Below are 26,647 nucleotides of genomic sequence, written 5' to 3'. Positions count from 1 at the left end.
CGTCTGGCAGTGAGGTTCACCCTGGTACATTTCATGTAAGGCTGTGGACAGGAACCACAGTGGCAGTGGTAGGAGTTAAACCACAAGTCATTAGAGAGAAACATTCAGTCAAGGTAAAGAGCCTGTAGCAGAGATTCATGTGATGAGTGCATGGGATACCACTTAAGCGAGCCTCTGCCTCCCAGTTCCCGTTTGTCATTGTCATGGGACAAGACTGACCCCATGGCTGAGACTGTCCTGTAAACAGTGATGTGAACGGCATCGTTCTCTGTGCGATGGCGTGACAGTTTCCATTAAGACAGAGACAGGGCCAAGCACCTGTCTCACCAACACCATTCTCTAGTAAATCCTCAAAATGGCCTTGGAGGATGGCACCACTGCTCCCATTTTGTAGGTGAGAAAAGTGAGGTTAGGAGAGGGAAGCAGCTTTTTCCTGGTGACACAGCAAGTCAGTGTCGGAGCCAGGAGGCCACTCGGAACCTGGCATGCAGAGTACGAAAGTCTGTCCCTGAGGTCCAGAGGCTGGGTTCTCACCTGCCCAGTTCCTGACTTACTGTACAATGTGGAGTAACTCCCTTCCTCTCTGAGTTTGTCTTCTTGATTCCAAATGAGGATTGGAGGAGACTCAGGGAAATGATGCTCAAAAGCTCTGAGCAAAGGGCCTGGTGCAACGAAGGCTCTCCAGAAACACTTGCTGAGCTGACTTCTTCTACGTTTAGTTTCTGTGGCTTTTGGGAGGGGAACCAAAAGGTGGGGTGAAGGTGGGGTAGGAGTTGCAATTCGGAGGTGTGAAAATTCCTAACCCCGCGCCTTGATGGTATTCAGGGTTATAACTGAGGTGCCCCGGGGAGAGGTCATTGGATAGATGTGCTTCCAATTCTGCAGACATTTACAAAGACAGGCCCTAGTGCTTCAGAGCCCATATCACGTGGAGTGGAAACAGCGTACTTGCGTAGCACAGAAGAGGTGGTGGTAGGAGCAGTGTGCACTGTTGCAAACCTCAGTGGGCGAATTCTGGGGCCTGGCCTGTGCCCACACATTTTCTCAACACTGTGCAAACATGGACCTATTATCCATCTGCCCTGAGGGTGAAAGGAGATAATATGAGCAAACGGCTGCGCACAGAGCCTTGCACCTCGTACTACTTAATAAGTGTCATCACTCCATTATTTTAGATTTAGGGGCTACACTGTACCAGGCACTGTTCTAGGCACTGGGACCCAGGGACGAACAGGACAGTCCCGCCCCTGCCTTCCTTGCATCCACACTCCAGTGATTGTTATGAAGTTATTGTGTCCACTTTCTAGGAGGAAGAAGAGACCTCGAGAACTGATGTGACTTTGCCAAGGCTACTCAGCTAGTAACCAGAGTGTCGGAGGTGGGGATCCAGGTGACTGGCTTTAGCCTGAGCCTGACCCTGTGCTTTTTAGGGCGCTGGGTTTTTAACAGATGGGAGGGGGTTTAGCCTTTCCCGTTGAGTCACTTGGTTTCGGTTTTCCAAACATCTGCCATCAGGTTGATTAGTATTTATCATAATTATAACCTTGGCCCAGAGAACGTTTTATTCAGTGTCTCCTCTCATGAATTTCTCCCACTACCTCTTCCAGTGACTAGTGCAGGAGTCAGGCGAGGGCTCAGCGCTCCCATTTGACAGAGGAGAAGACCAAGGTGCAGAGGTACAAATGCCTCACCTAAGGTCACAGAGCCAAGAGCAGAATGGACTTTGACTTTTCCAACAGCTAAACTGGCAATGTGGGAACAGCATTCCATCATCTCACTGGGGAGAGGAGTCTGGTGACAGGAGTCCTCATGCCTGGCCCTGTCCAGATGGCACACTTTGCCATCATTCGGGCACTCACTGTCCTGGACAGGAGGGACATAGGGCACCTGAGCCTTTTTCTCACCCTTCTCTGATACAGTCAGAAAATCAAGAGAGTCATTCCCTCCTCCCCACCCCCAGCCTGGCATCCTCTCATTGTCCCTTCCCTGCCACTGGGCACCATCTGTGTCAGGTCTAAATTGGCCTGAGTGTTGTGGAATTGCAAGTCAATAGGCTCCTATAATCGTTCCGCCGAGGGCCTGGGGCTTTGTGCTCCAGAGCTGTGTCATAAATAAGGGTAATGGAGTAGAGGCTGCATTACAATCAAGGCTGCTAAGAACCCTCGGAACAGGCGTGGAGCTTGTTTAAGGAATATACAGGCCGATTATGCTCCCAAATGTTGCAGTTGGAGCCAATCGATACCTACTCACTCTCTGGAATCAGGGCCACAGAGACTTTGATTAGCAGGAGGAAGCGTTGATGGAAATATGGTAGCATCCCACCTCGGGGAAATTTTCAGCATTCAGTGGTTTTGTTCTATGCTGTCCATTGAGCTAGGTAAGGCAGCAAGGGAGACTAGGCCTTTAGTTTAATGAAGCTCGGAGACTTGGGGAGCAGATGGTAGGTGAGGTGTGAAATAGGGAAAGGGATGATTACAGAATTGTGTGGAAGGAGGCACAGAGCAGGGCCACCCAGCCAGCCTTGGGGGGAAGGAGACTTCACCGAGGAGGAGACATCTGTGTTGGTCTCTAAGTTAGCCTTGCTGCATAACAAACACACCCAAACACTGAGGCTTAAAACAATTTTCTAGTTCACAATTCCGCCGGCTGGTAGTTCAGGCTGAGCTTCATTGGACAGTTCTGGTGGTCTTGCCAGATCTCCTCTGGGCCCTGTCGTGTGTCTGTGTCAGCTGGCAGCTTGCTGGGAGCCGGGTGATCTCTCACATGTCTGGTGGTTAGCAGCAGGCTTCGTCTGGGGTGATCTGGGCAAATGGGCCATGCTTCTCTCATCTTCTAGGAGGCTAGCCTGGACTTCTGCCCGTAACCATTTCAGGGTTCTCAAGAGACACCAGAGAGAGCAAGCCCTGGTACATAAACACTTTGCAAGTCTCCACTTGTATCGTTTTTAGCTTTGTCCCTTTGGCCAAAGACAGTCGTCCCTGCGGCCAACCTGGATCCAAGGGGAGAAGAAATAGACTCACCTCTTGATGGGGGATCTGCAGTGTCATGTACACTGCTGTAGATGTGAGGAGGGGCAGGATTGTGGACTGTTGGATGGTCTACTCGCAGCTGAGTTCTAAGGATGAAGAGTTGGGCAGGCAAAAAAGTGAGAAGATCAGCCGAGAGAAAACAGTGTGAACAAGGGCTTGGAGTTACGCTTCTGAAGGCAGGGAATGGGAGGGAGCCGCAGGAGACACAGCAGCGCACAGGATGGCTCTTCTCATGCTTTGACCACAGCAAATGCCACTTGATCCAGGTTGTTGCTAGTTTGATAGATGCTGCAAGGAGCTATAAAGTGGGAGGGGGGGGCAAGCGGTCCTGTATTTTCTTACGCTGAGAGACGTTTAGCTGGTTCCTTCTACCTCTGGATCTTAATCTAAGTGTCTTTTCCAGCCACTGTGCCTCAATAACCCCATCTGTGAAATTGGAGGAGAGAGTCTCACCCTCTTGGGCTTGTTTTAATCTTGTATCAGCCCATATGTATTAAGCACCTGCTAAATTGTGGCTGGTGTGGTGAGTGAGCCAGGGAAGGGAGTAGAAACCTGCCAGAGCTCAGAGCAGAGAGAGGGGCATTTGGGGGCAGAAATCTTCAGAGGGGTGACTTCTCTGGGTGTGGGAAGGTGGGTGATGTCTGTGTGTGCCTTAGAGGAGATTAGAGCATTCCAGGCAGGAGGCCTGGCATGAGCGAAGACCTGGAGGCTGGAATGCAGCGTGGGGCCGGTGGACCTTGGCTTGGAGTCCAGAGGCCACGGGTTCAGTCCATGGCAGGCATTGTGATGAGTTCATCATATAAAAGGATTTCTCCAGGTCTAGCCTGTCCCACCTTACTGGTAGTAGCTGGTGGGGTCTGTGGCAGGTATGTTCACTCTCTTAGTCTCTGTTGGGTTGCTGGTTTTTACAGGTTTCACTCTCCTCCCCCACCCACAGCACTGCATGGTGCCAGGCTGTCCTGACTCCTCACACTGTATTACCTGTCAGTTTGGATCCAAGTGTTTGGCACTCAGACGTGGAGCCCTCTGGGTGGAGATGAGGGTGCCGGGGATTAACAAGCCAGACTCAGCAACAAAGACATAAGGAGCCATCTTAGTAGCACCTTCAGGAGAGGCTGAGGGAGCCCTGGAGTTATGAGGGAGTTCTGCACCCTCCCCTCCCCTCCCCTCCCCTCTGCCATGCTGCTAAATCACCTGTGGGAGTCAGGGAGGCTCCATCTCTCACCTCTGGCCCAGCTCCTTTGTAAATTCTTGTCTCTTACGCCCTTGTAGTTTTTGAAGGGCACTGAATTTTAAGGCTGTGTGACTTGGGGCAAGTTGCCACCCCTCTCTGGACTTCATTTTCCTGATCAGTAAAATTGCAGATTAGATCACTGATCTCCATCCCTTTATACTTCCTTTCTGTTGTGATTTTCTATGATTCCAGGTCACGGACAATAGGTACGATTTTAAAAGGGTTGGGGTTGGGATCACTGGGGACCAGATGGAAAGGCCTAAGAGACGTCTTTCCCACTGGACTATGAAGTTTTATGTCTGTGACCTTGGCCTGCTTTTTCTCTGAGTTGGATACTGTGTCGTTTCCCATCACTCTCAAAACAGCCTGATTCTTCTTGTCTTGACAGTGGCGAAGTAGAGAAAGTGAAGAGAAGACAGACAGCTGACAGGGACTATGCATGTGCTAAATACTGTGCTAGGCTCCTCCAAACACCTCATCTCCCTGATGCTCACAGCCATCCTAAGAGACTGTGGTTCCCATTTTCCACATGAGGCAGGTGAGCCTCAGAGAGGTGAGCTTAGTTTGTGAAAGGCCACCCTCCCAGTGAAGCAAAGTGCTCTTAAAAACACATTTACCGTAAGACAGACTGCTTCCTACACCTCTCCTCCAGAGAAACTTGCATCTCAATAACCAAGGGAGCGACACTTAGCAAATGACCAGTGAGCGTGGAGGGTGGAGAACCTCTGAAGGACCTGGGAGGACATCCCCCAGGGCGGACCTGGTTCCTCAGCATTTTTACCCAAATGGGAAACTCCCTCTCTGGGCCCAGGCGGGGCAGTGGGGAACTGAGGCAGTGAAGGAAAGCTCCCCAGCCTCGGGCCTGGCTCACAGCAGGTGCTGGTGGAAGTCAGCCCCGGCCTGCATCCTTGGGGTGATCTCTCTCTCGGCTGCCAACTGTTGTACAACCGAGGGGGGTGGGGGGGGCAGCCGTTGACTGTTTGGCGGATTTAAAAAGGAGGGAGGGAGGAGAGGAAGTACAGATAGCACTAGCACAGAGAAACCACCGTATGGCGAGGCTAAACGACAAAGAGAGGCCCCGCGGAAAAGATGCAGCAAGAAGGGAGGGAAGCGGCTCAGGAGTAATGAGAGTCAATTCCGTCCACCCTCCGTCTATTTTCAAATCTAATCTAAAGCGCTCTGCTTTTCTCCCTTGCCAATATCTCTTAATTCTTCTGTTCCCCTCCCTTATTTAATCGGGTATAAATGTATTATTTATCCCCACCAAATGGCTGGGGAAAAACAGTTCTGTGTAAAAGACGCCGCCCCCCAAAGGACTTGGGAACGGGCGGCCGGAGGCGCAGGCGGAGATAAGACCTGACAGACGGGGGCGGGAGTGGAGGGGGGGCGGGGGCGGGGGTCCGGGGTACCCCTGGGACGTCTTTCTCCATTGCTGCTGCGGGGCCTGGCTGTGTCACGGCCCCCACCCCGTCTGCACCTCCTGTTCCCTCCCGGCGGCTGCCCGAACCCAACACCACCGCGGTGTCATCCTGTGGGCGGTTAGCCCGGCTGACGTCAGGGTCTCTGCGCTGCATGAAGGGTCCAGGTTATGGACTCTGCCTGCTCGCCTTGTCCAGGCCCCTGATGAAGGCGCAGCACTAAGTCACCCTTCACGCATGTTCCTATAACTCTCCATACACCCCCTTTCATGGCCAGGGCTACACGATCATTTCCTATGTTGATTTTCCTTTTTTTTCCTCTCTCCTAGATTGAGATTTTCTTGAGGGCAGAGAACTTATAAAATATGCATTGAGTGATGGATTTATCCAACAAATACTTGAGCGCCTACTGCATGCTAAGCACCAAGGCAGACACAGTCGTCTGCTGTGAGTGAATTAATGAATGGATAAATGACCAGTAAATGAAGAGCCTGAATCAAGGGAAATGCTGGGGCTGCTTGGTGGGAAGTGAGGACAGTCTGGGCTAGAATGGAAGGCCTGTGAGGGCAGCAATCCAGTTTAACTTTTCACCCAAGCTATCCACAGGACCTCACGCCGTGCCTGCCATATTTTAGACAGAAGATAAATATATATGGGAGTTAGGTTGTTCAATGATGGGGATCGTGATTGCATTTGCTTTCGGGGCTAAGTGTGGGACTTTGCATATTTCCAAGCATGTTGCTAGGTATGACCTTATTTTCTCTCAATTCTAAGTTAGATGTGATGTAAATAGGACAGATCATGACACCCCCCCCAAAAAAAAAAGTTTTACATAAAAAGAAAGAAAATCAGATGCTTTGTGATTTGTCCTTAGGTAAACCAGCTAGTTGGTGCAGAGGCATCACAAAAATCTAAGCTTCTACCTCCAAATTCAGTGTTCTCACTAACCCAAGATGTGTGATTATTGATCATGTCGGAAAGACTGGGATATATTCGTCCATCCATCCATCTGTCCATCCATCAGTCCATCCATCCATCCCTCCGTCCACCCCTCGCTCCATCCATCCATCCATCCATCCATCCATCCATCCATCCATCCATCCATCCATCCATCATCTTGTCATTTTAATTTATGGCATGTTAAGAGCTTCATTAGCCTCTGAACTAGGAAGATCTGATGGCATGAAGGAGTCACAAGTGGGACCTGGCACTTTTTGTTATGCTAGGAGGTAGTTCACAGGTAAGAAGTGGTAGCCCCCTTGTTACTGTCCTCTCGCAAACTTGCTATAGCAGCCTCTCCCTATTTCCTCTGTAGTGAGACACCTCTGTATTTTCTAATGGCACCTTCCCACTACACCCCTTTGCACATTTGCAGCCCTCCTGCCTTCTTGCCTTTGTGCCACTCCTCATCTGAAATACCCTGTGTCACATGGCTACCTGTTGAAATCGTGCCCATCCTTCAGACTCCTCCCTCCTTTAAGATCCATCTAGAGGTCATCTCCTCTCCTCTAAGCTTCCTACTTAGATTCATACATATTTATATTATGCTTTTTCTCCATCCCTTGGACCGAACTCCCGAGGATGGAGTCCCTCAATGCCGGATCTCAGAAAAGGCTGGTTGACTAAATGAATCTTTCCAATGAGCATGTATTTGCATCTGCTACAGAGGCAATGTATAGTCTATGTAGAAAATGCAGAAAAAAATGAATCATACCATGATTAAAATCACCTTTGATCCCACCATTTAAAGACTATCATTCTTGATGTTCCAGTATATTTCTTTCCAGTTATACATACACATGCTCATGCCTGCACAGAATCAGATGATTGTCTACTTTCTATATAAATACTGTCTTTTCATGAGAATGCAAGCTCCTTGAAAGTTAAAGTTCTGTCTTTCTCTTCATTGGCATTCTCCAGGGTGCCTAAATTTGAGTCAGATGTTAAGTCAATTTCTGTAGAGTTGTTCTGTGGGAATCCAGCCATCATTGACATTCTAAGTTGCCATGTCTTCTCTCTGTTCACTGGGGATCCCCACCTGAATTCAAATATGCAGACGGCTCAGTTCAACTCACCAAACATTTATAGACCTCTCTACTCTGTATTTGGCCACTATGTCAGGCACTAGGCTACACAGATGGCTCTGATGTGTCCTGCACTAGAGTCCAGTGAGAGACAACACCATGTAAACAGATAATTTTAACATAGGTAAATACCAGGACTGAGGCATTGGTTAAAGAAGATGCTATAACAGTGTCTGTGATTTATATATAACAAATGTAGTAGAGGAATGCTTGCTGATGATCAAGATTAATTCTGAAAGCTAAATTGTTTGTATTATGTCATTTAATTCTCACAACTCCATGCGCCAGGTTCTATTATTATTTACCTCATTTGACAGATGGGGAAACTGAGGCACAAAGTAGCTAAAATGCTTGTCCAAAGACACACAGCCTGAACACAGGGGAGTTGGGATTCAAATTCATGCGGTTGGTCTCCAGAGTCTGTGATCTTATGTGACATGCCTAAAGCAACACCCAGCTCGAATGGGGGCCAGGGAAATCTTCCAGAGCAGCAATAGGGTTCAGTAGAGAAGGTTATTCTAGACTGAAAAAACATCTTCAGAGACATTGGATTAGGAAACAGCACAAGTATATGTGGGAGATTACACACATATTTGATCAGATTTAACATGTAAGTGCAAGGAAAGGAATGAAAAGAGGTGAGGTGGGGGAGAAATGTAGGTGCCAGTCTTGTGAAGTTAGATTTATTCTGAGACGAATCAGGAGCCCTTGAAATGTTTTGAGCAAAGGTATGACATGGCCAGATTTATAAGTTATAAATTTAATCCTGGTAGTCATTTGAAAGGCTGTTGGAAGGAAGGAAGCCTGGAGGCAGGGATATCGGTCGGGGCCTTCTGAATCATCTCCACTCCTCAACTCTTCCCTCCCCTTTCTGTGCCCTGGAAAGCTGACCTGTAAGAGATCAGCAGGTAGGAGAGGAATGAGGTTGGAGTGTTTATTATCTCAGTACCTGCATGGTGGCCGAGCCTTGCCAGTAGCTGGGTTGAGGCCGCAGCTCCCGCCTGGCAGCCCTTTCCCACAGCAGTAGCTCTTTCCGAGCCTGGGGTGGTGGCGGCTCCTTGCTGCGGCCAACCTTGAGGTGCTTCATCATTGGCTTGCCTTGCCCCTGCCTGTGCTGATTAATTTTGTATGTCACCTTGACTGGGCCAAGGGATGTCCAAGGAACTGGTAGAAGATTATTTCTGGATGTGTCTGTGAGGGTGTTTCTGGAAGAGAGCATTAGCATTTGAACCAGTAGACCAAGTAAAAGAGAAAGGGCTTTGTCAATAGAGGTGGGCATCATTTAATTCACGAGGGCCTGAAGGGAACCACGGGGTGGAGGAAGGGCCAACTTGCTCCCTGCTTGAGCCAGGACACCCATATTTTCTCCTACCCTCGGGCATCAGCACTCCTGTTTTTGGGCCACTGGACTCAGTCTCAGACTGGGACTTACACCATTAGCTCCCCTGGTTCTCAGGCCTTCGGTGTTGTGCTGGAAGCACACCACTGGCTTTCCTGGGTCTCCAGCTTGAAGATGGCAGGTTGTGGGGCTTCTTAGCTTCCCTAAGCATGTGAGTCAATCCCTCATAATAAATCTTTCTATATACCTATATATGCCCTGTCGGTTCTGTTTCTCTGGAGGAGCCTGACTAATAAACCTCCAAAGCCTTTGCAAACGGTCCCATCTTTAAACACTTCCCAGTGACCTTGCTGAATGAGATGATAAAGGTTTGCATTCGGGCACCCATCTCGGAGATGGGAATGAGGGCGTGTGCTTCAAACATATTTCCCAGCCCCCTCAGCAGGCCTTGCTGCATGGAGATAACCACCCATGGACACTGGAATGGCTAATGGCCAGGGGGTGGAAGTCAAGGTCACTAACTTTCCCCACTCTTTCTGCCTAGGCAGTGAGTTCATCTCCCATAATGTCTGCTCCCCCCAGCCAGGCAAAGGCCGTTTGCAAGCTCATCAGAAGCGCTCTCTGGCCTGCAGATAATCGGCTGGCGGGTCAGCTGGTGTTTGGACTCAAAGGCGGGTTAGTTAGCCACTTGGGAGATGTTACCAAGATGGCTGGTGATCAGAAGCGCTGCTTATTTTCATAACGACCTTCAGGAATTAAATAAAAATACAACGAGCGCCATAGATTAGGAGGAACAAGCCAATTAAAAGCACAACATGCCTTTGGGATTTTTCTTATTTTATTTCTTTTCCAGGAGGCTGAAAAGCATGTGTGGCTGCTGAGGCAGGATGGCTGTCTACCCGGGATCCCCGATGAGGGCTGATCCTCTAGCTTGGCCTTAGCAAGGTGGTTGAGGGGATTGGAGCCTATTGAATATTTCACAAGCTGCGGCCCATGGGGGGAGAACAGGGAAAGGTGAAGAGGCAATGCCTGTGATTCTTTATGATTCCGATATAAAATCAAGCTCTTCGCCATGGGAGGGAAACAGACACTGCAGTCAGCCCACAGCCGGAAGGCACGGGGCACCAATTCTCCCACTTTCATATCTGCTGTTTCATTTTATATTCATCATGTCAGCATAATCTGCCTTTATGGGAATCGTCTTGGTTCCCGACCAAATGCGTTTAGTCCCCCCTTTTGCTTTAAGTTTGATTGTAATAGGACTTGAAGAATTCAATGAAATGTTTATATGGGAGGACGCGGGGAAGAGGAGAGGAAAATGCAATTGGAAAATCAGCCAGCGGGGACTTTCAGGAGCTGGCTTTGGTTTTGCCACTATTTCCTTGGCCTGTTGGTAATGGACAGAGGACTGGCTCTCTGACCCAGTGTACTCCGCCGATTCCCTGCCGCATACGGAATCAAACGCGCCCTATCACCACGCATCCTAAGCCCCTAAGTGCGTCGCAACTGCACAGTCAACGTGAATTTTTGCTGCACTCCTACTTAAACATGTGGTTGCACCTCCTGAGATACCCAGCCACTCAGCCCGTGCCCATGCCTCCTTCCCTCCACTGTGGCCCAACAGTAGGCCCATCCCCTGCAACACTCATATCACATGGTCTTGGAGTAGCTCTTGCTCTCCAAGCTAGGAGAGTCCTGTTCCACCTTTGAGTTCCCAGTGGATTTTTACTTACTTTTTCCTTAGTTCTCTAATGAAGGTTAATACTCCCTTCCTCATCTTATTATGGATATGTGTAAATACTTGTGTGTATTCATCAGCAATTCGGTAATTATCTACTGAGCACTTATACGTGTTGAGCACTACTGAAAGGACTTGATATGGCAGGAAATCAGACATGCAAGGTCCCCAGAGAGACAGGCATTAAACACATATTCAAGAAAATACATGAGGTGAATTTCTCACAGCGACAGGTGCTGGAGAAAGTTTTTGTAAAAGGGATATAATGCGGAGTGGATGTGTGTGGAGCACCTTCGCTAAGAGTGGCATGGCCTCTCTGAGCAGGTCTCATTTGGACTGAGAGATGAATGCTGAGAAGAGCCAGCTTGCAAGCTCTAGATGGTGAATTCCAGGTAGACCAGACAGAAGGTACATGTGCCCTGAGACAGGAGGCAGCCTGGCCTGTTTGAGGGCACTTACAAGTCCTGCAGGGCTGGAGTACAGGGCAAGGGGCCGATGATAGGAGGTGGGTCAGAATAATTCACAGCCACATTCATGGAGAGTGTGCACATGTGTGGACAGTGACGTAGGGAAGGGGGCGTAGAAGGGATCCTTTATTCTACTAAAGGACCCTGAGCTTCCTGAAGGCAAGGCTGTGTCTCATCTCACTACATATTCTGAGCTACTAAGCTGACTGCAGTTGAGAAGGTCCTTAAGAAAGTGTGTTGAATAAATAAACAAACATGAATGAATGAATGAATGAATGAATGAATGAATGAATGAACAAGGCCTCTGTTTCCACCAGGGAAAGTTTCTCTTTGAGGTCTCATGCCCCTCCTTTCCACTCCGACAACAGTTTCTTTCCTTTGTAATAGAGTAAGTCCGGAGCTGTTCCCTGTGATTCAATATTTACTGTGTTTCACACACTGTTATTATCATTTAACTTTTACTGTCTGCTGACTGTGCACTCATCACCGTAGCAAACAAGAGCTCAATCTAGTTTTGGTTCATGGGCTAATTTAGTCACAGAAAAGGAGACGTCGTAAGAGCAACTGGCATCGTAGAAATTGCGCAGACTGGAAACCCAGCTGGGTACAAACTCACCAGTGACCTTAAGCAAGTCATTAACCCTCTGAGACCTTGTTTTCTCGTCTGAACATGGGAAGGCTGAGCCTCTTTAATGGGGGGTTTCAGGCACAGGCCGCGGACAGCTCGAGAAGTAAGGAAGGCAGATTTTAGCGAGCGTTCCTTCACTTGCTCTGCTTGTGTCTTTAGCAGGCCGTGCCAACCATATGTGGCCTGCCCTGGGGCTTCCTGCTGGTGCCATCCAGGGAGTCTTAGCACAGTTAATGCCCACCCCCCCAGGGGCACATGGGTCCTCCTTCCTGAGCTGCTGAATGAGAGCCGTTTCTAGAGGCAACTCTCAGCCTTGGGTCCCTGGGCCTCTGATTCTGGGCTTTTATGCACTGAGAGGAAAATGAGTGAGGTACTGCGCCAGGCCCTTTACCACAATGTCTTCACCTCGCCTTGGCCCAGCTGGCTGGCTGCCAGAGAAGCCACTGCCAAGGCCTCAGGTGCCGAGGTTCGGAGGTGGGTGGTGGGAGGAGAGAAGGTCCTGGGACGAGACCATCCCAGACAGCACACCTGCCCTGTCTCCTACCCTGGGGCAGCACAGTGAGCTTTCCCGGTCCCTTAGGGCCCACATTCCAGGAGCTGATGAACTCTTGTGATTATCTCTGCCCTGCTCAAGGGCCTTCAGTGTCACCAGATACAACGGTGCAGCAAGGGAAACACAAGCAAGTTCGCTCTTGGACTAGTAACTTACCATGTTCCGGTCACTTTGTGTTTTACTTAGAATGAGGTGGGAGGCCATGGAAGGTGTCGAGCAGAGGAGTGGCACGAGCGGATTTAGGCTGTGGCAGGATTCCTCTGGCTGCTGGCTGACAATAGTCGGGAGGGGCAGAGGTGGAAGGAGAGAGTCAAGTTCCGAAGCCCTCGCAGTAAGCCAGGCCGCAGAGCGTGGTGCCTGGGCCCAGTGGTTGCAGCAGAGGAGCTGAGAGGGGTGGATTCTGGGTGGCTTTTGGAGGATTCCCTGAAGGGGCTGGGTGAGGAGTGGGAGAGAAAGCAGGCAGTCAAGGATGTCTCAAGGTTTTTCTTAGAGAAGCCGAAGAGTAAATAAGATCCTATTCCTATGAATAATAATGATAATAAATATTAATAGCTAACTTTTTATAGCACTTATTAAGTGTCAGATGCTCTTCCCCTAAGGACTTTTATTTGTGCACCTTGAGGAGCTAGAGTTTATTGGGAAAGGGTGATATAAGTAGAGTTTGGTGGACAAACATCATCTCCTGTCTTCAAGGAAACTCTTTTGCCTTCAGTGTCATCAGATATAACAGGGGGCTGAAGTAGGGCGTGGGGAGAGCTGATCAGATAAGAAGTTCTAACTCAGCCTCCCATCAGTCCTCAAGTGTGTGTGTGTGTGTGCGTGTGCTTGTGTATGTGTGTGCAAGCACACACGTGTGTGTGTATACAGTCTTTGGGGACTGGAGGAATACTGCCTCTAGGTCAGATTCCTGTCTTAGGAAGAGAGTTCCAAGTTCCAAGCCTCAGACACAATTGAGGCTCCTTGTCTGCTGATGGCTGGCCTAGGTCTCCTATAGGACTCTCACTTGAGTGAAGACCTGCCTACCCTCCAAGGACACCACCGCCCTTCCCTCTTCTCCATAGGACACACTGATAGGCCTCGCCGTTCTAGGGCCTTTCCAGGGACACACCCCTTTAGTAGACAGAACTGTGAAAAGATTGTATGATGCCAGTGCAAGGGCACTTTGGGTACTTTATGCCATCATCCTTCTACTTAGCAAGAGGGTATGTAGGTATGATTAGATTGAGTGCAAATACTATTAAAATGTTATATAGATATAAAGTATGTGCAGAGGGAAACAGCAGAGAGCTAAGAGTTAGTAACTTCAAGTCAGGTGACTTTCCCGTTGACTAGATTGTCCTAACTTTTATTATTATTATTTATTTATTTTTAATTCTCACCTGAAGATATTTTTTTTCATTGCTTTTTCAGAGAGAGTGGAAGGAAGAGAAGAGAGAGAGAAACACCGATGTGAGAGAGACACATTGATTGGTTGCCTCCCGAGCCCTGACCAGGGCTGGGGATTGAGCTTGCTGCCAAGGAATGTGCCCTTGGTGGGAATCTAACCTGGGACCCTTCAGTCCTCTGGCCGATGCTCTAAGCACTGAGCTAAACTGGCTAGGGCGTATAACCTAACTTTCCACTGGTTATATATGAGAACACTGGGGGGGGGGCGGGGGGGCGCAGTGGCTTTTCAAGTATTTTTAAGCCATGGAAACCTTTGTGCCGACACCCCAGTGCTTGGGAGCGCAGCACATACTCTGCCAAAACGTGGAGCTGCTCTGCTTGAAGCGGTAGAAACAGATTCAGAACATCCTACTTGCCAAGCTCCTTTCACACAAAGGATGGCCCTGAGCCCCTTGGCCGGCCCATTCTCTTGGGCCTTTCCGGTTCTGAGGTTCTACTGTTCGGCCACTAGTGCCTCCAGCTCAGCTGCTGAAGAAGTCACCCTCTCAGCAGTGTCCTCCCTTTGTCTTGTTCGTGGCCTCAGGAGAATGTAAGCACTTTGCCCCTCTGGCTTAGTTTGATTTCATTGCTGGCAGCAGAAGGAATCACCGTATCATGCATGGTGCTCCGCAAAAGGGCACCAGACAGACCTGAGTTTAAATCCTGCCTCTGCCTTTCTGCTGCTTGGGATGGATCTTGGCCACCGTTGACCCATCTATAAATGGAAGTGATGACCTCTGGCTCATAGATTTGATGTGAGGACAGGCTTCCTGGTCCAAAGGAGGTACCTTCTGAGCTTCTGAATAGGCGTGGCTTCTTCCCTCACTGCAGCACCGAGGCCTGGCATGCAGCTCACCGGGCACCTTGCGTCTTGTCTTGCAGAGATGTCGGGCACGGCGGCGGACATCTCGCTGGTGCACTGGAGGCAGCAGTGGCTGGAGAACGGCACTCTCTACTTCCACGTCTCCATGAGCAGCTCCGGGCAGCTGGCCCGGGCCACCGCCCCCACGCTCCAGGAGCCCTCGGAGATTGTGGAGGAGCAGATGCACATTCTCCACATTTCAGTGATGGTGAGTGAGTGGAAACGAGGTGGGGAGCCTTGGGGGCAGGGGAGGGCAAGGTGGGGAGGGATGGAGGGGGAGGCAGGGGGTGGTCAGCAGGTAGCGGGAAAGAGCTGATGGAGTGTGAGGTGAGAGTGATAAGAGAAGGTCAGACAGATCCCATGGTGTCACTTGGACTGATGCATACCCATCCGTCATCTGTCAGCTGTGACAAACTAATTGTGCTTCGCAGAAGAAAATAAAGGGTCCTCAACTCCTTGGCCTTTTGGCTGACGTCTCTGGGAATAGCTGTTTAACATCTGTCATGTGCTTGGCCTGCTTTGCCGAGGGCTGAGGTCCAGTTGCTCCAAAATACATCTGGCCTTTCCAAGAATGGCTGAGCAAACAAAATCGGAACAAATCGGGATGCGGCTGCCCTTTCCCAAGTGCCCTTGGTGTGCCAGGTGCTTTAACCCTCACAACACCCCCTGCAGCGTAGCACCACATGGTGGCCCCTGGAGCCGGGCTGGGCATAGCTTGTGTGGTTGCACACAGAAGCCCCCCATGGCCCTTACTTTACAGTTATAAATACCATAAAGTGGGCAGAGAAACATCCAGGGCCACACGGCTCTTAAGAGAGGGACGCGCTCTTCAAACCCAGGCGTGTCTGGCTACGAAGCCGGCGCGATGTCCTCTACACTCTCAGGGTGAGAATGAAACGCCTGTTCGTCACCTATCGGGCACTGTGCTGGGCACCTCTGTGGACGTAATCTCATTGTGTTCTCGCCAGGAAGGCTGCGTATGTAGTCAGGCGTGTCGCTTCCATGCTGGAGGTGAAGTGATGGGCAGAGAGGTGAGGCGGCCCTCTACCTCTGGTGGTTCCACAATCGGGAACTCCCTGAACCTGTTGCCTCCTCGATGAAGGCGCCTGGGGTGAAATCAAGTGACTGGAAATCTAAAATATAAATGGGTTCACATTTATGGTCTCTTTAAAAAGCAGTAATTAATGACTTTGCAAGGTAGATGGGAAAAGACAAATTCAGTATGCAGAATGTGTGGGGTCTAGTTGGCTGGATAAGAGATCAGTTAATAGCTATAGATGACCCCCACCCCAGTGATTTTCAGTCCTCAAGCCTCTCTTACAGTGTTTTCTCCTTAGCACAGCTCTGCCTGGTGCCTGAGGCTAGGGGATGGGACTCCCAGTCTGTGTGTGAGGACGGTGTGGCTTGGAGGTGAGGTGACGGGCATAGGCCACACAGCCAAGTAAGGCTACCACCCACCTTCTCATTTCTTCCTGTTCAACAGTCCACAGGTGTTTTTGGAGAGTCTACCACGGAGCAGATCTTTGCTTTCGGTCTTTGTTTTCCTGTTTCAACTAACAGTGCGCATTAGACATTCGGATTGGGGCTGAGCAAGAGCTTGGAAGTTTTCTGTTTTTGGAAAAACACACGCAAACCCCAGCTAGACAGCAGTGTTAATTTTGGACCTAACACGTGCTCTTCACTTGGAGGCACAAATCAAGGCCTTTGTGTTATTCATGGAGTGAATGTGACAGACTTTGCCCATGTATATATTTAGCGCATGATGCAGCCACATGTCAAGCCAAGTGGGTGCCTGCACGCTAACTTTGAGGTGCAAGTTTGTACCACCTCAGGGGACTTGCCGAGTTCCTCATGGAGCATGGGCACTGTCTAATGTTAAGAAGAACTGAGGGGGTGTGACTGTTCTTCTTGTTACATTGGAGAGAAAGACTCAGTTTGGACTCATATTTATTAAGCATTTTATGTGCTCCAACACAGCATTTATTTACATACATTCTTGCCATAATCCAGTGACCTGGATAGTACTATCTCAATTATAAGAGATCTTAAATGGGCTGTCTCTGTCTCCAGGCCCAGTGGTAGTTCCACAAAATCAGACTGTATCAGCAAGGACTGTAGGCGCTCCTCACCTCTCCTTCTGCTCAGAGAAGTCAGCTTGGAAAGAACTCACTGAGGCCCAGGTGTCTCTGAAGTTCTCTGTGAGTTAGGATGTGGCTGGCTGAGTAGATCACCCGGTTGCCACCCTGCAGACCCTCCCTGCCCATGCACTAAAGTGGCCCAAGGCTACCACCTGGTGGTTCCTTTCCTCCTTCAGAGCTCCAACACCTGGATCTTTCCTCCCCTTACATTATCCTCAGGAGACAGAGTCCTGCCCAGGAAACTTTGAACTCCAGGGCATCCATTGATGGCAGCCCAGCCTCTCACAGGTGGGATGCACCTCGGAGGACTCTGCCCTCTATCTAGAGTTAGGGTGACATGGAGGTTATAAGCGCAGGTTCCAGAGCCCACGTGTCTGGATGGAAAGTCTGTCATGTACTCAACACTTTGAATCATCTGGGCAAAGTACTTCCCCACCGTGCCTTGTTTTTTCATCTATAAAGAGGGTTATCCTAACACTTACCGTGCAGGTACACCAAGTACTTTGTTCAGAGGAGCTTGGCATATAAGAGCGTTAGCTTTTATTATTAGGGGATTTTTATTATTGAGACATGCTGATGTGTTCTATCCTTTCATTTCATGGATGGACAAACTGAGTCCCAAGTATAGGTTAGGAAATGTCTAGGATCTCCCCACCAGCTAGCGGGGCATGGCCTGGAGAATAGGCCTCTCCTGTGTCTCAGACTCCGTCCTTGCTCTTCTGGCCACAGACAGTTCAGCAAAAATAAAGAGTGTTTGCTCCTTCCATCCCCCCCAAGCAGCTGTTCAGAATGGCCTTGGCTTGGGTCTGTCTCCCCATTTCACAGATGAGAAATCCAAGACGCAGTGTGTTTAACTGACTTGACTAAGGCTACAGTGCTAATAAGAGGGCAGTTCTAGGAGGAGGCTTTTGCCAGGAATCCAAACTCATGCCGCATGGCTACTCGTGAGACCGTGACTCTCACTCTGTCAAATTTCTCATGGTTTTTATCTTCGGTGAAGATCTGAGATCGTTTGTGGGAAGACCCAAATCATTCAGTCAAATCTCAAAGAAATCTGGAGGTCAGGGTCAATGTTCTCCATTCCCTTTTCTTAGCATAAACATTCTGCCCGTCCATGTGGGGCATCCAGCTCCCGCTTAGTCACTGAAACCTGGCGCAGTCCATGCCTCCTGGAATGGAACCAGCCTAGTCTTTCGGGCTTGTTAAGACCTCAGTTGAGCATCTACTTTGTCCTAAAAGGTCATGTCATCTGACTGTTAATATCCCAAGGGTCATGCAATGAGGAGGTACTCGGGGGACCTCAGGTGAGAAACAGAGTGGAAGGCCATCTCCGCTGGTCTCACAGGGTTATTTGGAAGAGTGGAAGAAATATATAAATAGTACCTAATATCCAGCCTGGCACGTCATGGGCACCATTGCCATTGCAGCAAGGACTGTAATCTGGGAGTAAGAAGACACTGGGTTTAGTCTTATTGTTGCTGCTATTTTGCTATTGATCTAGAGGCAAAATGATACTGCCTGGCATTGATTATTTACTATACGCGAGGTCGTATTCCAAACTTTGTCTTACATACATTATTACATTTAATCCTCACAGCACATCATAAGGTGGATGCTGTTATTATGCTTATTTCATAGGTGAGGAACCTGAGATGTTAATACAAACAGTATCTATTGGTGTGACTTGGTCCTGCGAAGGTTAAATGGTAAAGCAGATATTTCGCTCTGTGTAGGCTGACTCCAGAACCTCCTTCCTTAATGTGTGGACCATGATTTCTCCTTTCTGTACATTAGTTGCTGGCTGAAATTATAGGAGAGTATGGATAAAATCTTACAAAGACTCCCTTCCTACATGGAATTCTTGCTATATTAAGGGAGTGTAGGACTTGGAATTCAGCTCCAAGGTTGAAGGATGTCTCCATTGCTAGTCTTACGACCTTCGCCAGACCAGCCTCATCATCTGTAAAGCTGTTGTAATATCCCCCAATTCTTAGAGATTTCCTAAGCACCAAGTGAGGATGCACATGCAAGTGTCCTGCATAGTCTAGGTAGAGACATGCATTATTCCATTGAATTGGTCTAATACCTGTGAGGTAAGCACTGTTCATGAAGAATCTGGGAGTTGTGAGATTTTTAACTTGCTCCAGTTCACCTCACCAATGGGTGCTGAACCTGGAATTCCAACTCCTGTCAGTGCAAAATGAGAGTCTTTGCTCTTGGGCAGAATTCTGTATGGTACAGTGCCTGACATTCAATAAGTGCTCAAGAAATGATAACTGTTATTAAAATGTTAGCTGTAGTAAAATATTCTGACATCAGTGACAGACTGTGTTACCAAAGGGGATGAAAGGGAACATTTGATTTTCAGTGTGAGAAGAGAAGACCTTTGAAGACATGTTTTTATCAAAGGGACCGTCCCACAGAAAATGATGCAGATTTATGCAGGTGGGCCCCATTGAGGGGCGACCAACATTCCTGTTCATGGCAAGACAGTGGACAAACCTTTCACACTGTTTGAGTTATACAGCAGTGGAGTGAACTGAGTCAGGGGGTAGTGAGTTCCCTGTTTCTGTGGGTATGCAAGCAAAGGCTGGAAGAGCTATTCATTGGGATTTTGAAAGAAATAATAGTTAAATTAGATGATTATTGTAGTTGCTTCCAACTTAGAAGATCTATGGTTCTATGACATACTGTATAGAAAAATACTTTGAGGATTAAAAAATGTCACATAAATCTAAGAAATTATTATTACTGTTCTCAATCAATATCTTTGTTTAAAGGATCCGTGTGATATGGGGATAATGCTTTTTAAAGCTTTTTGTGAAAATGGCTTTAGATCACTTCCCCAGCTATCGCATTTATTTATTCACAGCGTATCATACATTCCTCAGGTTATTGATTTAGCCACTCAATCATGCAATGGTTTTCTTGCCTACTACACTTCACAATGAAAATTCTATTTGCTAAAAAAAAAAAAAAAAAAGAAAAGAAAGAAAAGAAAAGAAAATCTTTAAAAAAATCAACCACTAGCTCAGAAGAAACCAGCTCTGTAGGATCTGACTGCTAAGAACTAGTTTTCTGTTCAACTAGTTTTAGAGGTTTTATGAGACTTGAAATACTTTGTTTACTTTTGGAGATTACATGTCAGGAGGAAAATAACCAGCTAGAAAGGTTTTGAGAAAATAATCCAGACAATGAAGAACCTTAAAATAAAAATGCTAACGGCTTAGTCAGTGTTATAGTAGTCGACACAACTTTAACTCCTTTAATTCTTAGAGCAATCCTAATTCAACATCCGTTATTACTCCTGTTCCACTTTTGAGAAAATGTAGGCACAGAGAATGTAACTCCTGTGCAAGAAAGGTGGACTTGGGATCCCAAGGTTTGCTTCTGGCTCTGTCCCTGGCTTCCTGGCCCTGTGACAGGGGCTCGGTTCCTCCCTCTGTTCCCATTTCCTCGCCTGCAGCGGTGAGGGAGCGGTGTCCGCGTGAGGGCTGCTGTGCGGGTGCCTGGATGGTGCACACAGAGCTGGTGCTGACACACGGCGAGGTCTTCGTAAGGCTGAGCACTCTGCTATGCATGAGTCTGCATTAGTTTCCTAGGGCTGCCCACAGAATACCGTAGAGGAAGTGACTAAAACAGCAAACTTTTACTGTCTCTCAGTTCTGGAGGCTAGAAGATCAGGACGTGGGCAGAGCCATGCTCCGTCTGAAGGAGCCAGGGAAGGATCTGGTCCAGGCCTGCGGCAGCGTAACCCCAGTCGTCACGTGGCCTTGTTCTTGTGGGCAGGCCTGCCTCTCCGGTCGGATTTTCCTTCTTTATAAGGACACCAGCTATGCCGGATTGGGGCCTACCCTAAAGACCTCTGTATAACTTGATAACTTCCATAAAGACCCAGTCTCCATATAAGGTCCCATTCTGAGTTCCTGGGATTAGGCGTCCCCCATATCTCTTTTTGGTACAAGAACATAATTAATTGATAACAGTAAGTGCCACCGCTGTGTTATTCACAAGCCACAGTGTGGGAGGATGCCCAGGACAGCCCAGTAGCAGAAGCCGGACTCACAGAGAGCTTGTTGTTAACACAGGCCTGATCCTCAGCTTTGAACCATGGAAGGAGACGGCTGGTTCTCCCTGACCGGATACACTTCAAAGTGAGGAGAGTGGAAATTTCTGACTTCATTCTCAAAAAAAAAAAAAGCTTTGAAAAAACTCACTGAATCCAACTCCTTTGTCTTAGGGTGAAAACAAAACCAGAAACAAAGCCTGTGGGTCTCAAAGAGTGACCCGGTTGATGCCACGTTGGCAGGCCAGTGGCAGAGCTGGCCTTCCCCCCTAGGCCTCAGGGTGGTGTGTGGGCTCCCCCTAGGCCTTCGCCGCTGGGGTCTGCACACGGCAGAGGGCCTCTCGCCCATGGGTGGGCCTCTCTCCCCGTGGGTGGGCCTCTCTCCCCATGGGGTGGCAGAGGGCCTCTCGCCCCATAGGTGGGCCTCTCTCCCCGTGGGTGGGCCTCTCTCCCCATGGGGTGGCAGAGGGCCTCTCGCCCATGGGGTGGGAGCCCTGAGCGCACAGGCTCAGCACAGCGACACGCCACTTCACTGCCTTGCGGTAACCACACTGCCCGCACAGCCACAGTGCACTCGGACCCTTACCCAACTCAGGCTCCTGCTGCGCGTGCCCCCCAGCTCAAGGGTGTCTTTAATAGCAAAATAATGCTTGTTTTTCTGTTCTTCTCTCTCTGTTTTTGCCTAATCTCTCCCCGATGAGACATAACATTAATTACAGCAGTTAACGGAAATTCTGTCTCCATTACCGCCTGCCACCTTCCCCGTCGTGGCTTCCGCCCCCCAGATTTCCCTCCCGGGTGGAGGGCGCGGGGCGGGGGCGGTTTGCAGCCGCGTGATCGTGTTGACCCGCCTTTTCGCTGCCTACCTGCCCCGCGCTGAATTTTAAGTCGGGCAGAATCAATGTTTTCGCGGGGGGTGCGAGTGTGCGCGCCGTTTGTGTGTGTCTGCTCCGTGGTCTCGCTGTCATTTGGAGCTAATTGTGTTGTTTTCTCTTGTGTGGAAGGAAATCTTATCTGTTTTGGATTAAAATTCAATGAAGGTCATAGCGTCTGGAAAACTTACCCGACTGCTGCAATTAATGTTCATTTGGCTTTGATAAATTGGAACGTTCCCCTCAATAGGGCTGGAGTGGATTTCAGAAGCCATAATTCTTCCATTAATTCGGCGATTCCGCCTGTGATGGAGGACCTTGTCCTGCTTTTGTTTGACATCTGTCACTTGGAGGGGCCGGGCGTATGTGGGAGATGATGGAACGTGATTGCCAGCGCCTGCTTGGATCAAAGCATTTAAAACCACTAATTGGTTCTGGCCCCTGCAGATTGCTTCATCAAGCAAAACGTGAGGTTGGAATTAAGGTAGAAAAACTTTTTTGTGCCTTAGTTTCCCCTCCTGGGTTTCCACAGTTACGGGGCTATGATGCGTTCCTTTCAAGGGCCGGGTGAGAATGACTCTCATAGAAATAGCACTGAGCACTCACCGCATGCTGGAAGCTTTCTGTCATTATTTTACTTATTAGCACAGTTCTGTAGGCTGGTTTTCCCATAATACCTGGGAGGAGACTGAAGTCCATAGATGATAAACTTTTCATCCCTTGCATTACCACTATGCTTTAGGATTTTTCAAAATCGCCTAACGTTAAGTTTACTGTTGGTATATCATTAGATACAGAACAAGATCTTTTTCCTCTGTAAGAATTATTGTAAACTAACTTTAAAGGCAGCTTCGTGGGCCCTGCCCCAGGTGTGTCAGATCGGGACAGCGGGGGTGGGGTTCTGGGAACCTGCATACGGCGAGCCCCGCCTCTGATGCTGACGGATAGCCAAGGCAGAGAACCCCTGACCGGCCGCATCCTGAGACCAGCTGTGGGGAAGCCACAGCATCCACCCACTAATCGTTTAAATTATTCCTTACTTCTCACACAACCCTTCCAGGCGGGCATAGATGTCCCCATCTTCCAGGTTGAAATGCTGAGGTACAAAAAGTTAAGCGGCCTTGCCCAAGGTCACACAGCTGGGAAGAGGCCGAGCTGGGTTCTAGAAGCTGTGTTTGCCTGCCTGGCTGTAAAACTCTTGCTTTCATGTTGCATCCCCATCTGATCTCCTCCTGTCCTTGTTGTTCCGTGTCCCTCCCTTCCTCTCTTCTCTAAAATTCTGCAGGAGCACAAGCAGAGTGGCCCTGGGCTTTCCCCGTGGACACCCTCCTGCGTTCCTGTTTTATTACAGTCCTTACGTGTCCTGATGTTCCCCTAATGCAGCAACTAGAGGCCTGCCCTGTTTCAGCTTCCTTAATAGGAGGTGAGATACGGTGGTGTCTGTGCCAGGGGCTTTGTTAGGATGGTTCACAGACCTCCAGAGGCCTTCTAGGGAGAGATGTGGGGCAGCCCTCCCCTCCCCTCTTGGCAGATGACCTCAGGTAAAGAAAGCTCACCTGCAGGGCAGGTCTGTACTGTTACAATAACCATAGCAGCTCGGATGAAGGGAGAGAGGAATCTGCCAGACCTGGATCAGTTGGCCCTTTGCTAACTGTGTGATCTTGGAAGAGCTACTTGCCCTCTCCGAGCTTTGGTTTCCTCAGATGCAAAATAGGTGTAACAATAGTACCTTGTCTAATAAAATCATAGCCAGGAATGGAAGCATCTATGTGAAGCGCCAACTTAGTGTTAGATGCATTCCTCAATAAATTGTAGCTACTCTTCAAGCTCAAACACTGCTGACCACAGATGTTCATGGAGCCTGCTCCTGTTGAACATCTTATGAAGACTTCCTGACAATATATTAAGTAGGTGCTCTTTTTTACATTATTTTATAGCAGGGCAGGCTGAGCCACCGGGAAGGTGCTTGCCTGGGTTGCACAGTTGGTCAGTGTCAGAGCAGGAATTTCCGGAGCCCTGGCATACCTGGGTAGGTGTGCCTTTGGTGGACATTCGCCCTGAGTCAGGTCATTTAAGGCCCGGGGTGAAATCTGGGATGGCCACTGTCTGTTTTTGAGATTCAGAATGGTAGGTGTTACAGACTGAATTGTGTTCCCCCTAAATTTCATAGGTTGAAGCCCTAACCACTACTATGACTGCATTTGGAGATAGGACCTTTAAGAAGGTAATTAAGGTTACATGAGGCATGCGAGTGACACCCTTAATGCAATAGGGCTGGTGTCCTTATAAGGAGGGAGAGAGGGGCCAGTCATGCCTATGCATAATGGTAGGACCAGTGAGGACACAGTGAGAGGGGACTGTCTGTCGCTGGGAAGAAGGCTTTTACCAGGAACCACCCCTGTTGGCATCTTATTTTGAACTTCCAGCCTCCAGAACTGTAAGAAAAGAAATCTCTGTTGTTTGAGCCGTGCAGCCTGTGGAATTCTGTTGCGGCCACTGAGCAAACTAACGCAGCAGAGAATTGTGGCTGGTGGCTCCCCAGCCTCCAGCGGCGGAGGGAATTAGGGAAGCTGGAATCAATATTTTCCTTTCCCTCTGCTCTTGCTCCTGGGACAACAGGGTAAAAGAGAAACGGGGGAGGAGGTGACCTGAGAGCAGAAAGGGAACAGGATGGGGAGGGAAGAAAGGAGAGGAGAGAGGTTCCTGGCATCTAAGAGCAGCTCAGTAAACTGTGAGACGAATGGCCTGGGAGACATGATTGAGTCTGGTGTGTTATGGTTGTGAGCTTTTCACAGCTTCTAGCACTGGGTGCAGGTTCACAGGTTGCAGGGAGAGGAACTGATGGTAACAGTTTCCACTCAGGCATTGCAACAGCTTCTCAAGAGTGCACTTTGCATGCCAGCAAGGCCTTTGGCACATACAGCTTCATTAAGATGTACAAAACTGTTACCACTCATTCACAGACGAGGTGCGTGAGCATATGCTCATCCAAAACTGAGATGGCCCAAGGTCACATGGCCACCCAAGAGCTGGGATCTGTGTCTGGAGCCAGTGGTCTCCCCGAGAACGCATTGAGACCAGTGACATTAGAAGCACAGCCAGCTCAGAGGAGAGGCCCGCACTTTGTTAGGTGTCTGCTCCTCCGCTTGCTCCCTGTATGACCTGGAAAGGCGTCTAACCTGCCAGAGGCCCTCCCAGTGGTGGAGAGGCTTCAGTGAGGCCGCAAGGTGAAGCGCTTGGAGCCTCCCCTGCAGGAAGGGCTCCGTAGATGACACTCTATAGTTGTGCAACCTCTTTTCATCTCTCCATTACCTGTTTCCTGGACTTCGGATTTCGGACAGTAACTCATATATTAAAAGACTGTGTTGAATGAAATTAGATAACCCAGGCAGAATGCCCAGGAGAGTGCTGGCACATAGTAGATGTTCAGTTCATGACAACTGATTATTATTACCTGTGGCCTCCCAGACACCATGCAGACAAGAGAGACCTCAACTTGGGAATCTCTTAGAGAAACTAAAGGCCAAGCTGACGTATTTCTGGCTGCTTCTAGCCCACGCTGCTGTCAGGAGCCCTCCCCTGAGTGGAGAAAGGCCAGCAGCATTGGGAGGTGACAGCTGGGGTCTCCGAGCCGCCCCGGGGGCCACCTCCTGCTCCTCAGAAGGTGACGACATGGCTGGCCGGACCAAGTGGTGCAAAGTGAAAAACGAGATTGTGGAGCAGCAACAACACCATGTCATCATTTCTGCACCAGGAGGTCAACTGGCTTCATCAACTGCTGTTGCCAGAGCGGTCTTTGTTTAGGAATTAATTAGGAGCAGCCGAGACCTGCTGCCCGCGCAGATTCTGGTCTCTGGAAGTTATAAAAAGCAGATGGATTTTAAGCAGTTGCATTTTTCACCCTTTCACACCAGGTGAAAGGGTGCATACTAGAGTGGGGGCTCCAGGCAACGCCTCGGAAAGGACACCTGAGCCCCTTCCTGTCCCGCCTCTGTGCGCCCAGGCGCGGCTGCCGGTTTGTGCCTCGGTGGCATTTCGGTCTTCATCATAGCATAGTCTGCTGAGTGTGTGCCAGGCGCAGTGCTCAGTGCTTTCCACAGTTACCTTCTCCGATCTCCACAACAGTCTGCGAGGAGGCTATTCTTAGGAACTGCCTTTTAAATGTGAGAACTGAGGCTCAGAGGGGCCAAGCCTTTTGTGAGAAGGGTTTTGCTCAGGCGTGAACCAGGGTTGCTGGAGTCCGAGGTCTCTGCCTTTAGCAGGATCCTGTGCTGTAGCAGGGCCTCCTTGCCTTCCTGATAAGGTTCTCTGAAGTGTCCATTTGTAGCAGGTAGCCGAGTCCCTGTTAAACGCTGAGGGAGGAATTTTGAAGAGCAGATCCTAGAAAGCACCGGGATTCTTGTGGGGGCCAGAGCACCATTCCTGCTGTGGTGGATCAGCTCCGCTGACACAGAAGTTAATAGCCCTCCAGACCGCATTTCACCTCAGCAGCAATACCAGTATGAAGGCTGGCTGGTGTTTGCGCGGTGCTTTGGCAGTTTGGAGGCAACATTACACATCTACTGTTGCATTTTATCTTCAGAAGTGTCCTTGGGTATTTAGGCATTCATGTTGCAGCCATTATTATTATATTATTATTATTATTATTATTATTAGCAGCCCTGGTTAACCTTAGAAAGGTTCATCGTGTCCAAGGTCACACGGGGACTCAACGGTAAAGCCAGACCCCCTTTTACCAACTATCTCAGCACCCCCGGGGATAACTGAAAGGCCTGGGGTGCCCGGAGGTGGCAG

General features: G+C 49.2%; 1 protein-coding gene across 4 annotated transcripts in view; it reads left to right on the top strand.

Moving 5' to 3' along the window:
• The window catches only part of ASTN2 (astrotactin 2), a 694,556-nt gene that overhangs the window by 93,937 nt on the left and 573,972 nt on the right, over window positions 1–26,647 (top strand). For all 4 annotated transcript variants that reach the window (XM_081150627.1, XM_081150626.1, XM_081150624.1 and 1 more), the window contains exon 2: window positions 14,798–14,985. In XM_081150627.1, coding sequence (XP_081006753.1) covers window positions 14,798–14,985 — 188 coding nt within the window. The remainder of the gene's footprint in view (window positions 1–14,797; window positions 14,986–26,647) is intronic.

Source organism: Miniopterus schreibersii, assembly GCF_964146895.1.
Source record: "Miniopterus schreibersii genome assembly, chromosome: 11".
Lineage (NCBI taxonomy): Eukaryota > Metazoa > Chordata > Mammalia > Chiroptera > Miniopteridae > Miniopterus > Miniopterus schreibersii.
The sequence above is the reverse complement of the archived record's forward strand: the minus strand, read 5'-3'. Positions and strand labels throughout refer to the sequence as shown.